Source organism: Balaenoptera borealis, assembly GCF_965194805.1.
Source record: "Balaenoptera borealis genome assembly, chromosome: 1".
NCBI lineage: Eukaryota > Metazoa > Chordata > Mammalia > Artiodactyla > Balaenopteridae > Balaenoptera > Balaenoptera borealis.
In genome coordinates, this window is record NC_138860.1 from 143281839 (window position 1) to 143297213 (window position 15375).

Below are 15375 nucleotides of genomic sequence, written 5' to 3' on the forward strand. Positions count from 1 at the left end.
TTGTAAGTCCTAGCCACGGCAATCAGAGAAGAAAAAGAAATAAAAGGAATCTAAATTGGAAAAGAAGAAGTAAAGCTGTCACTGTTTGCAGATGACATGATACTCTACATAGAGAATCCTAAAGATGCTACCAGAAAACTACTAGAGCTAATCAATGAATTTGGTAAAGCAGCAGGATACAAAATTAATGCACGGAAATCTCTTGCATTCCTAAACACTAATGATGAAAAATCTGAAAGTGAAATTAAGAAAACACTCCCATTTACCATTGCAACCAAAAGAATAAAATATCTAGGAATACACCAACCTAAGGAGACAAAAGACCTTTATGCAGAAAACTATAAGACACTGATGAAAGAAATTAAAGATAATACAAATAGATAGAGAGATATACCATGTTCTTGGATTGGAAGAATCAAAATTGTGAAAATGACTATACTACTCAAAGCAATCTACAGATCAATGCAATCCCTATCAAACTACCAATGGCATTTTTCACAGAACTAGAACAAAACACTTCACAATTTGTATGGAAACACAAAAGACCCCGAATAGCCAAAGCAATCTTGAGGAAGAAAAACGGAGCTGGAGGAATCAGGCTCCCTGACTTCAGACTATACTACAAAGCTACAGTAATCAAGACAGTATGGTACTGGCACACAAAAAGAAATATAGATCAACGGAACAGGATAGAAAGCCCAGAGATAAACCCACGCACATATGGTCACCTTATCTTTGATAAAGGAGGCAAGAATATACAGTGGAGAAAAGACAGCCTCTTCAATAAGTGGTGCTGGGAAAACTGGACAGCTACATGTAAAAGAATGAAATTAGAACACTCCCTAACACCATACACAAAAATAAACTCAAAATGGATTATAGAGCTAAATGTAAGGCCTGACACTATAAAACTCTTAGAGGAAAACATATGCAGAACATTCTATGATGACCTAAATCACAGCAAGATCCTTTTTGACCCACCTCCTAGAGAAATGGAAATAAAACCAAAAATAAACAAATGGGACCTAATGAAACTTAAAAGCTTTTGCACAGCAAAGGAAACCATAAACAAGACGAAAAGACAACCCTCAGAATGGGAGAATATATTTGCAAATGAAGCAACTGACAAAGGATTAATCTCCAAAATTTACAAGCAGCTCATGCAGCTCAATATCAAAAAAACAAACAACCCAATCCAAAAATGGGCAGAAGACCTAAATAGACATTTCTCCAAAGAAGATATACAGATTGCCAACAAACACATGATAGGATGTTCAACATCACTAATCATTAGAGGAATGCAAATCAAAACTATAATGAGATATCATCTCACATCACTCAGAAAGGCCAGCATCAAAAAATGTACAAACAATAAATGCTGGAGAGGGTGTGGAGAAAAGGGAACCCTCTTGCATTCTTGGTGGGAATGTAAATTGATACAGCCACTATGGAGAACAGAATGGAGGTTCCTTAAAAAACTACAAATAGAACTACCATACGACCCAGCAATCCCACTACTGGGCATATACCCTGAGAAAACCATAATTCAAAAACAGTCATGTACCACAATTTTCATTACAGCTCTATTTGCAATAGCCAGGACATGGAAGCAACCTAAGTGTCCATCGACAGATGAATGGATAAAGAAGATGTGGCACATATATGCAATGGAGTATTACTCAGCCATAAAAAGAAACGAAATTGAGTTATTTGTAGTGAGGTGGATGGACCTAGAGTCTGTCATACAGAGTGAAGTAAGTCAGAAGGAGAAAAACAAATACTGTATGCTAACACATATATATGGAATCTAAAAAAAAAAAAAAATCGTCATGAAGAACCTAGGGGCAAGACAAGAATAAAGACGCAGATATACTAGAGAATGGACTTGAGGACACAGGGAGGGGGAAGGGTAAGCTGGGACAAAGTGAGAGAGTGGCATGGACGTATGTACACTACCAAATGTAAAATAGATAGCTGGTGGGAAGCAGCTGCATAGCACAGGGAGATCAGCTCGATGCTTTGTGACCACCTAGAGGGGTGGGATAGAGAGGGTGACAGGGACGGAGACGCAAGAGGGAAGAGATGTGGGGATGTGATATGTATAGCTGATTCACTTTGTTATAAAGCAGAAACTAACACACAATTGTAAAGCAATTATACTCCAATAAAGATGTTAAAATTAATTAATTAATTAATTAAATAAAATAAAAAATAAAAAAATAAACTCAAATTTAATTAAAGACCTAAATATAGGGCCAGACAGTATAAAACTTTTAGAGGAAAACAAAGGCAGAACACTCTTTGACATGAATCCCAGCAAGATCTTTTTTGACCCACCTCCTAGAGTAATGAAAATAAAAACAAAAATAAACAAATGGGATCTAAGTAAACTTAAAAGCTTTTGCACAGCAAGGAAACCATAAACAGCATGAAAAGACTACCCTCAGAATGGGAGAAAATATTTGCAACCAAAGCAACCAACAAGGGATCCATATCCAAAATATACAAACAGCTCATGCAGCTCAATATCAAAATAAATAAATAAAATAACAATCAAGAAATGGGCGGAATATCTAAATTGACATTCCTCCAAAGAAGATGTATGGGTGGCCAAAAAGCACATGAAAAGATGCTCAACGTCACTCATTATTAGAGAAATGCAAATCAAAACTGCAGTGAGGTATCATCTCACACCAGTCAGAATGGGCATCATCAAAAAATCTACAAAAAATAAATGCCGGAGAGGGTGTGGAGAAAAGGGAACGCTCTTACAGTGTTGATGGGAATGTAAATGGATACAGCACTATGGAGAACAGTACAGAGGTTCCTTAAAAAACTAAAAAGAGAATTAACATATGACCCAGCTATCCCACTACTGGATATACCCCCAGAAAACCATAATTCAAAAGGATACATGTGGGAGTTCCCTGGTGGCAAGGTGGTTAAGAATCTGCCTGCCAGTGCAGTGGACACGGGTTCAAGCCCTGGTCTGGGAAGATCCCACATGCCACAGAGCAACTAGGCGTATGCACCACAACTACTGAGCCTGCGCTCTACAGCCCATGAGCTACAACTACTGAGCCCGCATGCCACAACTACTGAAGCCCGCACACCTAGAGCCCATGCTCCATGACAAGAGAAGCCACCACAATGAGAAACCCACACACCGCAACAAAGAGTAGCCCCCTCTCACTGCAACTAGAGCAAGCCTGCATGCAGCAATGAAGACCCAAAGCCGCCAAAAAATAATTAATTAATTAATTAATTTAAAAAAGATACATGCACCCCAATGTTCATTGCAACACTATTTACAATAGCCAGGATATGGAGGCAACCTAAATATCTATCAACAGAGGAATGGGGCTTCCCTGGTGGCACAGTGGTTGAGAGTCCGCCTGCCAATGCAGGGGACACGGGTTTGAGCCCTTGTCTGGGAGGATCCCGCATGCCGCGGAGTGGCTGGGCACGTGAGCCGCAATTACTGAGCCTGCGCATCTGGAGCCTGTGCTCCACAGCAGGAGAGGCCGCGATAGTGAGGGGCCCATGCACCGCGATGAAGAGTGGCCCCCACTTGCCACAACTGGAGAAAGCCCTCGCACAGAAACGAAGACCCAACATGGCCATAAATAAATAAATAAAATAAATTAATTAATTTTTAAAAAAACAGAAGAATGGATAAAGAAGATGTGGTACATATACACAATGGAATATTACTCAGCCATAAAAAATGCAAACTAATGCCATTTGCAACAACATGGATGGACCTAGAGATTGTCACACTGAGTGAAGTAAGTCAGACACAGAAGGACAAATATCATATGATACTGCTTATATGTGGGATCTAAAAAAGGGGTACAAATGAATTTATTTACAAAACAGAGGTAGAGTCATAAATGTGGAAAACAAACTTATGGGGACTTACCTGGTGGTGTAGTGGTTAAAAATCCGCCTGCCAATGGAGGGGACATGGGTTCAATCCCTGGTCCGGGAAGATCCCACATGCCGCAGAGCAACTAAGCCTATGTGCCTCAACTACTGAGCCTGTGCTCTAGAGCGTGTGAGCCACAACTACTGAGCCTGTGCATCACAACTACAGAAGCCTGCATGCCCTAGGGCCCACACGCCACAACTACTGAGCCCATGTACCACAAATACTGAAGTCTGTGCACCTAGAGCCCTGTGCTCCACAACAAGAGAAGCCATCGCAATGAGAAACTCACACACCACAATGAAGAGTAGCCCCTGCTCACCTCAACTAGAGAAAGCCCATGTGCAGCAACGAAGACCCAAGGCAGCCAAAAAAAAGAAAGAAAGAAAACAAACTTATGGTCATCAGGGGATAAGTGGGGTGAAGGATAAATTGGGAGATTGGGATTGACATATAGATACTACTATATATAAAATAGATAACTAATAAGAACCTGCTGTATAGCATAGGGAAGTCTACTCAATACTCTGCAATGGCCTATACGGGAAAAGAATCTAAAAAAAAAGAGTGAATATATCTATATGTATAACTGATTCACTTTGCTGTACACCTGAAACTAACACAACATTGTAAATCAACTATACTCCAATAAAAATTTTTTAAAATGCAAAACAATATTTCTTTGAAAGCTATTGTTTGAAATTCAAATTGAACAACCAACAGAAAGAAGGAAAAACCCCTCTGTGGAAGACGTTAACATCTCATAAAATCTCTAAAGTTATCCATACAAAATGTTCAGTTAGAAATGGTCATGAATGATACAAAACAGGACATGAATTTTCAAATAACTGTAATTAATATGTTTAAGAAAATGAATAAGATGGAGAGTTTTCAGCCATTAATTTGAATCTATAAAAGGAATCAAATGGAATATCTAGAACTAAAAAATACAAAAACTAAATTTAAAAACTCAACAGATGGGTTTAATAGAAGATAGCTGAAGAGAGAATTAGTGAACTGGAATATCATTCAATAGGAAATATCCAGATTGAAGCATGAATGAGAAAAGATGATGGGATATACAAAAAAGAATGTATAAGAGACATATAGGAAATGGTGACACTATCCAACATATGTGTAATTAAGTCACAGAAGGAGAGGAGGAAGAGAATATAGATGAAGCAATATCTGAAGAAATTATGACTGAAAAATTTCCAAAAGTGATAAAAATATCTCAAGCCACAGATCCAAGAAATGATACAAACTCCCATGAAGACAAACACAAAAGAGCTTAGACTCCTCCAAACATGGTATGTTCTAAGATCTAAAGTAGTATTTTACAAAAATGAAATATGACCCCAACTTTGAATCTCTTCACAGTGGAGCCTGTGAAGTGAGGGAAAGAAAGAAGGAGAGCAGAAAGCATGAAGCAGGGCTATAGCATGACTACTGATGGGGGAAAATTAGGAGGGAATGCTGGTAGCCTCAGAGGTTCATTGATCCCCTCAAACATTTTCTGATGGCCCATCACTCAAGATAGCATAGAAAAATGGCTAAGAGCTTAACCTCCCTTTTATTAAGGAAAAAAAAAAATCCATAGTAATTCCTAGTTAGAACTACTTATACTGAAGGGACAGAAAAGCCAACTCAGTTTGTTTAGACAATAAAGAGATTTGGTTTATGTAACTCAAAAGTCTTGCAGCAGCAAGAGCTATAGACATGGTTTGATCTAGCCATTCAAGTGTCAGATCAAGGATCTGCTCTCTTTCTGGCTCCCTGCTTGCTTTACCTGCTGTTGGCATCATCTTCAGCCTCTAAATGTTGGTGTCCCAACTGCTCTGGGCACTCCTGTAATAGCAAAATAGCTCTGGCAGCTATGTTCTTCATATATTCACAGCACTCTCTTTTGGGAGGTCCTGCCAAGAAGGAGAGAACTTTACTAGCTAAGAAACTGTAACAGATATCTCCTCTCATCTCAGAGACTCAGACTGAGTTTCATGTCCATCTTTGAACCAAGACTGTGATTCAGATACCAAAATAGTCTTCAACGAATCAGAAACCAAGATTGGAGTTGGAACTAAGGATCATTCCCACCAAACCACAGCACTGGGATGAGGGAGGGGTGGCCCCTACAAAGCAAGATATCACTAGAAGGGCATAATGAAGGGTCACATGCATGGCCCATAAGGCCCTTTAGTTCTGCAAATATCTAACCCACTTCTCTTCTCTTTTCATCCCGTGTCAGCTAGTCTCTTCTCTCAGCTATTGCTTGAATGCACCAAATACTCCCTCCCTTGAGGCCTTTGCCCTTGTGATAGCTTCTTCCTGGAATGATCTTTCCCCAGACATTTGCATGGCTTTCTCCCTTGTTTCTCCACTCTATTTAAATGTCACTTCATAGAGGCCTTTGGTGAATTCTCTATCTAAAATAGCAACTGCAATTACTTGCTACCCCCATCATTGGCTTTAGTTGTGTTTCTAGCACTTATCACTACTTGACGTTATTTTACGTACCTACTTATTTGCCCTCACCACTGGAATGTACACTCCATGAGAAGATTCTGCCTTGTTCATTGTTGTATCATAATAAGCATTTAACAAATGTTTGTTGAGTGAGTGACTGGGTTAGAATCCCAACCTAACCCTACCTCTGTCATCTCAAGCAGATAACTGAAACTTTCATTGCTCAGTCTCCTCACCTGTCAAATGGAGATATTTCTACCTCACAGGGTTATTCTTCAGATTAAGTAAGAAAACATGTAGGAAATGTCTGACATTTATAGATATTCAACATATATATGTTTTCTTCTCACAAAAGCTTCATCCAGTAGGTCCAATGAGGCCATATTCTTTCTTTCTTTCTTTCTTTCTTTCTTTCTTTCTTTTTCTTTCTTTCTTTCTTTCTTTCTTTTCTTTCTTTCTTCCTTCCTTTCTCTTTCTTTCTTTCTTCCTTCCTTCTTTCTTTCTTTTTCTTTCTTCCTCCCTTCCTTCCTTTCTTTCTTTCTTTCTTCTTTCTTTCTTTCTTTCTTTCTTCCTTCCTTCTTTCTTTCCTTCTTTCTTTCTTTCTTAGAAAGTATAGTTGATTTACAATGTTTCAGGTATACAGCAAAGTAATTCAGTTATTCATATATATATATAATGTTTTTCAAATTCCTTTACACTATAGGTTATTACAAGATATTGAATATAGTTCCCTGTGCTATACAGTAGGTCCTTGTTTATCTATTTTATATATAGTAGTGTATATCTGTTAATCCCGAATTACCAATTTATTCCTCCCTTTCCCCTTGCCCCTTTCCCCTTTGGTAGCCATAAGTTTGTTTTCTATGTCTGTGAGTCTATTTCTGTTTTATAAATAAGTTCATTTGTATCATTTTTTTAGATTCCACATATAAGTGATATCATATTATATTTGTCTTTCTCTACCTGACTTACTTCGCTTAGTATGATCATCTCTGGGTCCATCCATGTTGCTGCAAATGGCATTATTTCATTTTTTTAAGTCAGTTGTTATCTATTATGGCTTTACTTAATATAACCTGGGAATTTTTTAGAAGTCCCAAAGGGTTCTCACCCCTAGAGATTCTGATATAATTGGTCTGGTGTGACACCTAGGCATTGGTAATTTTTAAAGCTCCCCAGGTGGGAGCATTTTAGCAGTCAGTGCTGAAGACCACTGATTTCAAGTCATTAGTTGGGGTGGGGCAGAGATGGTAGGGCTGGCTGTGTAACTCTCAGAATCCACTGGAAGCCCTGTAAAACCTGGTCCTTCCAATACCTGGAAATCTCTAGAAGCCAGCTTGGCCTATTTCCTCCAGCACAAGTCTTCAACTGGCAGTCTAGACAGATGGTTATTATTTATCCTTCCTGCTGTGTTAGAAAGAAAAAAAATCAGCTCTGCCTCAGGTTTCTCAATTTTCACATGTGCAAACCATTACCTTTTAAAATATGCTTATAGGCATTAGGAGGGAGAAAGGGAAGTTTAAAAGAGACCAGGGAGACGAGCATGCATCTTCTTCTAACAGAACTTTTAGAAGTGCAGACAGTAGAGAAACTGGACCAGGACAAACTCTAGGTTCTAGATCTTATACTAAAAGGGATAATGCATGTGAACAGTGCCCACAAAAATGCCTGGCACATCATAATTAATGTAAAGTCCTCTTTTCTGGAGAAACTAGATTGCTTAAGATCACATAAAATAACACAATAACAAATAATCCTACCTTGTATTGGGCATCTTCCCTGTGTTAGGCATTTTATTAGGTAATTTTTTTAAATCTCCACAATATTATTGCAGAAAGCTATTATCATTCCCTTTTCACAACTGACAAAATTAGGATCTGAAAGCTTGCAGCTGGTAAAGGGAAGCAGCCAGATTATAACATTCAGATCTGACACCAAAGTTCATCTATAGCATCTGGATTAGGTATGGAAGGATAAAGAGAGAAATCCTTCCTCCCATAGGGCCTGAAAAGGAATGGGAGACACAGAACTAAATATTCAGTGACTTTGTTTTCCAAACCTCAGATTAGGGCACATGATCATCCATTTAGTCAACCAACATGCAATGAGTATTTATTCTAATGCTGGGTGCTGGGACTTCAGAGAAGATTATGAAATCACATTGCCTCCTCCATCAAGAAACTGCGGGAGAAGATTCATAATGAGTTGTAGGTGCAATGTTAAAAGTCTAAGAAAAGGCTTTTTAATCCAATATGTGAATTTATTTATATAAACATCCTTACATAGATAACACTATTAGTTAACATTTATTGAGTACTTGCCATGCTCCAAGTATTTGCTTTACATTTTCTAGTTCATTTAATCCTCACAATAACCTATAGATGGCATTATCCCCATTTTACAGAAATGGAAACTGAGACACAAAGAGGACAAGTCCCTTGCCCTAGGTCATGCAGCTAAGAGAGAAAGGAGCCAGGACTCAAACCCAAGGCATCTGACTTCAGATACTCTATTCTCCACCACTGTGTTATACTGTCACCCTCTACCTTTCGTTTAAAATTCATTGATTGAACCATTTTATTTAAAATAGCAACACCCAACTCAGAAACCATATATATTTGTTAATGGCATATTTGAATTACACATTAAATATTGAAGCTGAAGCTCCCAGAAGTCTATGCTGTGTAGTCGTCATACTGATTTATACAGTAAATGAATGTTGCCAAGTCTGATGGCAGGTGCTGAGTGATGAATTAATGATGCCCACAATAAGCCTTAGAGGATTTAAACTGAAGGTCTTTATGTCTCTTTCCTGCATCCTAAGGACATTTCTTCTATTCATGAAGGCAGCAGCCTGAGCAGCTAGCACCTGGACAGTAAAATCTCCTGGGTTAGGGATGCCATTCAAACCTCTTCCCATATAGGACTTCTGACCATTGAAAGGAACAAGGAAGGGAGAAGACAAAGGTTTTACCTGATCCTTCAAGTGCAAACTTGGGTGGAAAGGGAGGCAGAAGTGCCTGCTTCTCTAAGAGGCAGGACCACAGGAAGAGGTCCCTTGCCACTTCCCAAACTGTAAAAGCCCTCCTGATTCAGGACAGTTCTACAGGCTGATGTCTCTGCTTATCTGGAGCTCTCTGCTCTATGCACACGCCCACCATCACCTTTGCCTGGAAACTCCTATTCATCCTTCAGGTCCCCACTTTAAGTGTCACTTCCTCCAAGAAGCCTTCTCTGATCCTTTACCACTCCTACCCCTAGCCCAAAAGAAATTTATTTTCACATATTCCTGTGTTGTGCTTATGGTAGTTTGTAATTAAATAATAATCTTGAGTGATTATTTAGCATTTACCTCCCCTTTGTGAGCTTCATCAGGGCAGGAACTAGATCTTTCTTATCCACCCGTGTAACCCCATCACCATTTACAATGCCAATCGCACAGCAGAGCCTAAACATTTTCTTTGCCTGGGTGTATATGTGTATGTGTTAAAATGAAGAGACCAAACTAAAACCATTTTTTCTTTCTCATCCAGGAAAGAAAGGAAAGGAAACCTCTGCTACTCCAGTGCATCCTGAAGTTAATGAGATATCTCAAGGAAAAACTGAACATATGGTATGCAGCTGGGTATACAGACCTCGGGGAAGGGCTTCACCAATCCTTCACCTTCTATTCACTGATGCTGGGTGAGGCCCTCCCTTCTGAATTTTTGATTTCCACCCAGTGCCTTGATAGCAGACTATCTTTGACTTCAAGACTCTACTCCAGCAGAGAAGGAATACAGACAAACTCCTAGAGTGTGGTTGGTTTCTCTCCTAGCTGGTATGCATTCAGAAACCACTTATCACCACTCAGTGATGGGCTTGCCATTGGCCCCTGAAAGTTGAACTTGTAGCATGTGGACAGGTGTCCTTCCAGAGCCTGTGACCAGTCCACCAACTGCCAAAAGGATGGTTGCGAGACCTATTTTAACATCTTAAGTCCAGCTTCCAGAAATTTAGGGTGACCTTTTCCCCAGACATCACATTTTAAAATGTAATGGGCTCTTTGATTCAAAAAAAAGAAAATCTGGCAAGCAGTTAAAATTCATTTTAATATTCCCAGCACTTAACCAGGAGAAGATGCAGACAGAATTGAAAAACAGCCTGAGTTTCTCTGTTGTTGTTGTTTTTAAATGCCCGGATTAGAACATAATTCATCTTCAGATGACGGGAGGCCTCTTCATGCACTTCACACTTTGAAATATTTTAGAAAATAGTATCCATTTTGGCAAGCCTCTTGCCATGCAAGAAACAACAGCAAATGCTTTTCTCCTTGAGTGTTAAGTCTGCTGTGAATAAGATTATAAAAAATATATACTTTGCTCTTTTATTTTGCCTCTTGTTTGAGGATTTTACTGCCTCTCTGCAATAACCGAGTTTTCTCATATTCCTGTATAAGCAGCATTCGTTGTCCCACTTTTTAGAAAGGGGACTTGAAGCAGAAGTTTGGTAAAGCAACTTTCCTATTGTTCCAGGAAAATCACTCATTTATTCATTCACTTATTCATTCCGTAAACATATCTTGAGAGCCAACTATGTGACAGTCACTAACCAGAACTTGAAGATACATAAATGATTATCTCACAGGCCCAGGCTCAGGATCTTTAGGGGATGGGAGAGATACTCTAACAGACAATTACACTATCCCATAATAAGTGCTATGATGGATAAAGGGGCTACAAAGAATTGCCCCACACCTAGGCTGGGGCTGTCAGGGAAGGCTTCCCCCAAGAAGTGAAATATGAGTTGGGCCTTGGAGGATGAGTAGGAGCCTAACGCATCAAGGCATAGGTAGCAAGAAGGACTTTTACAACAGAGGAAACAGCATATATAAGACATAAGGGCATCAAACAGCTGTATTTTTTTTTTCTGGTTTTATGTGGCTGGAGAAAAAGATGTATACATTGAAAGAAGAGAAGCAAGAACAAGAACCTGAATGGTCTTATGGGCCAAGCAAAGAATCTGGACTTCATCCTGACACAGTGGGACCAAAACAGTATAGGGTGTGTTAGTTAGTTAGTTATCTACTTACATACTTACTTCCTAGGTTTAGCTTAATTCAGGCCCATACAAATTCCCGCATTCCCTGTCTTTAGTGGTCAAAGAGAGTGTTGAACTATCTGAAGAAATATATAATTATTTAAAGTCAGTTTCTCAGCTCTAAGGACCTCTTCGAACTTTCTAAAATCATCCACCAAACTGTATGCAAATGTGCATTTATCTGGGTAGATTATCTAAAGTTTTCATTGTATTTCTAAAGTGGTCCAAAGCTCTAAAAAGTATAAGAATCACTATTCTATTTACTTTATAAAAACTTTCAGCTTCTCCCAAAATAGACTTTATCAAAGTAGAATTCTTATATATTAATCTCTCAATATGTACTGGTCACTAGTCATCCATACGGGTACAGTTTTGTATAGCATTATATTATTTTAAACAAGACAATTCTTCACATTCCCCAGTAGCAGCTGAATCCATGTTTGTTAACTTGGCCTCTTATTGAAATTACTATTCTTTAGAGCAATGGGATCTCCACAGCTTATATGTGAGAGGTTTGAGACAAGGTACAAAATTGGAGAAATTCATGTATTTGAAATTTGGGAGAAGTACAGATGGTATACAAATTGGAAAGCCTAATTCTATGACAAATTAGTTAAGAATATTTGAATTACAATTAACATAACCAACTCTACCAACTTAATTTATTAGAAGGATAAGGAAGGAGCATACTATATATATATGTGTGTGTGTGTATATATATATATATATATATATATATATATATATACACACACACACATATATATATATATATATATATATATATATATATATATACACACACATATATATATACGTATATATATATACATATATCTCCCCAAGGATAGAAACATAACAATAAAATCAAAGACTTGAACCTTGACCATCATCATGACTTCTATATCTTCTCCTCTGCTGTCAGTTTCATATCCTCTCTGTCTCTCTCTTTTTACCTCTCATCCAGAATGATCTCTGTTTTCCTATCTCTGGCTTTAACTCTCACAAATGGTTCCAAAATCACTGGACAATGTGTTTATTGAACATTTTGCATTAGATGCCCAGTCCTGCACTATGTGCTTAGACACATGACGGTTCTCTCTACAGCCATATGGATTGAAAGGAGGGGCAATTCCTGGAAAACTGGGGTTGGCAGATCAAACAATAGATGCTCACTCTCTCTACATGACAGGTGACAGAATGTCTTACATGGCTCTACTGACACTCATTTGTCTCTTTATTCTAAAAAGATCTCTATTTTGTACTGGACATGGGGTTAGGATACAAAGATGAGCTAGATATAACCTCTATACCCTCGATCTAGTTTTGTGTCTACCATTTACTATGTGATCTTAGTAAGTCACTTCCCTACTCTGGACTTCAGCTTCCTTTGTTAAATGAATAGGACAGACAGAACTAGAGGTGCCTTATGCTTCATTACAGTGAGCCCACAAGCCAAAGATAACACCACTATTGTTTCAATCACTTTTTGTCAAGAATCTCACACTCATGATCCAGAGGTTTTCCCACCAAGAAATTATAAGCATTGCCTATGGAGCCCACTAGTATAAAACAGAGTAGAACATCATGAAAATCTCAGTCAGTTACAAAAACCTCTGTTTGTGTAAATCAGAAATGCAAACTGAATAAAAGTCACAATTTTATCCTTCTCTTAAAGAAAAAAGAAAATATTCAACATAGTAGTCTATATCCAGCAAGACTTGGCAGATATGGTCCTGTGGTACAGAGGACTTGAAACTCATCCTCCAGCTTTACAAAGCCAGACCTACAATAAATCTTGCTAGTTGTGTAGCCTCATGTTGGCCAAGATACTGGGGGAGCTCTGGGTTATGAATATGTTGCCAGTGAAATGTTTGTGTTGTTTTGGTAGAAAACTCCAGAAAAGGATTTGCAGCCAGAAAACCCTCCTGCTGAGACTTCAGCCCCTAAAGATCTCCTGAGCACTTTGAAGATCAGGCCAGTCTCACAGCCTTTTGTCAGTCCAGTGATGAAAAACACGTCTGAAGAATGTGAGACATGGATTGACAGGTTCAGGAGGCTAGAAAATGCCCTCTACCTGCGTGATCTGAGTAATACAGGTGAAGTGTGCACCTTACAGCTCATATGTCTTATTTTTTTTCATTTTGCACTGGGATCCACAAATTTTTTTTAATTAATTTTTATTGGAGTATAGTTGCTTTACAATGTTGTATTAGTTTCTGCTGTACAGCAAAGTGAATTAGCCATATATATATATATATATATATATATATATATATATATATATACATACATATACTCTTTTTTACATTCCCTTCCCATTTAGGTCACCACAGAGCACCAAGTAGAATTCCCTGTGCTATACAGTAGGTTCTCATTAGTTATCTATTTTATATATAGTAGTGTATATATGTCAATCCCAATCTCCCAATTCATCCCACCTCCTCTTCCTCCCTTAGTAACCATAAGTTTGTTTTCTATATCTGTTAGTCTATTTCTGCCTTGCAAATAAGTTCATCTGTGCCATTTTTCTAGATTCCATATATAAGCAATATTATATGATATTTGTCTTTCTCTTTCTGACTTACTTCACTCTGCATGACAATCTCTAGGTCCATCTATGTCACTGCAAATGGCATTATTTCATCCCTTTTTATGGTTGAGTAATATTCCATTGTATATATGTACCACATCTTCTTTGTCCATTCAGGATGACCCTCAGAATGGGAGAAAATATTTGCAAACAAAGCAATCGACTAGGGATTAATCTCCAAAATATACAAACAGCTCATGCAGCTTAATATCTAAAAAAGAAAAACTCAATCAAAAATGGGCAGAAGATCTAAATAGACATTTCTCCAAAGAAGGCATACAGATGGCCAAAAAACACATGAAAATGTGCTCAACATCACTAATTATTAGAGAAATGCAAATCAAAACTACAATGAGGTTCCACCTCACAGCAGTCAGAATGGCCATCATCAAAAAATCTACAAACAATAAATGCTGGAGAGGGTGTGGAGAAAAGGGAATCCTCTTACACTGTTGGTGGGAATGTAAATTGGTACAGCCGCTATGGAAAACTGTATGGATGTTCCTTAAAAAACTAAAAATAGAACTACCATATGACCCAGCAATCCCACTACTGGACATATATCCAAAGAAAACCATAGTTTGAAAGGATGCATACACCTCGATGTTCATTGCAGCACTATTTACAATAACCAGGACATGGAAGCAGTCATACACCTTTCCATTTGTGTTGCAGTCTAAGAGTGGACACCTCCCTTTCTTTCACTTCTTAACAAATACAATTTGTACATAAACCATGTGCCTGGCCCTATGCTGAGCACAATCAGGAAACACAAAGATGAATCAGACATGAATCCCCCAGCAGGTTGCTTACAGTTTCTCTGAGTCTAACCTACAATCCAACCTTGTAATTCCCCTGATTGAAATCATCATCATGCCTGCTAACAGGCTGAACTCTAAACTGTTTAGCAAGGCAAAAGCTGGTCCCTATCCACCTGACCAGTATCTTCTGCTTCTATTGTAATTCTCTCAGCATATCCTACCCCATCATAATGAACAACTTGCCTTCCTCAAATGTGCCTTGCTTTCTCCTGTGGCTGTGCCTTTTCTTTTTTTAAAAAATAAATTTATTTATTTATTTATTTATTTTTGGCTGCATTGTGTCTTCGTTGCTGCCATGGGTTTTCTCTAGTTGTGGCGAGCGGGGGATACTCTTCATTGCGGTGCGCAGGCTTCTCATTACGGTGGCTTCTCTTGTTGTGGAGCACGGGCTCTAGGTGCGTGGGCTTCAGTAGTTGTGGCACACAGGCTCAGTAGTTGTGGCTCGCGGGCTCTAGAGCACAGGCTCATTAGTTGTAGCGCACAGGCTTAGC

At 38.6% G+C, this 15375-nt stretch overlaps 1 protein-coding gene across 1 annotated transcript in view; it reads left to right on the top strand.

The window, feature by feature from the left end:
* The window catches only part of LOC309620066 (uncharacterized protein C1orf87), a gene marked incomplete at its 5' end in the record, with an annotated part of 104814 nt that overhangs the window by 80582 nt on the left and 8857 nt on the right, over positions 1-15375 (top strand). The window contains 2 exon segments of the mRNA XM_082376078.1: positions 9925-10004; positions 13362-13569. Of these exon segments, the coding sequence (XP_082232204.1) occupies positions 9925-10004; positions 13362-13569 (288 nt within the window).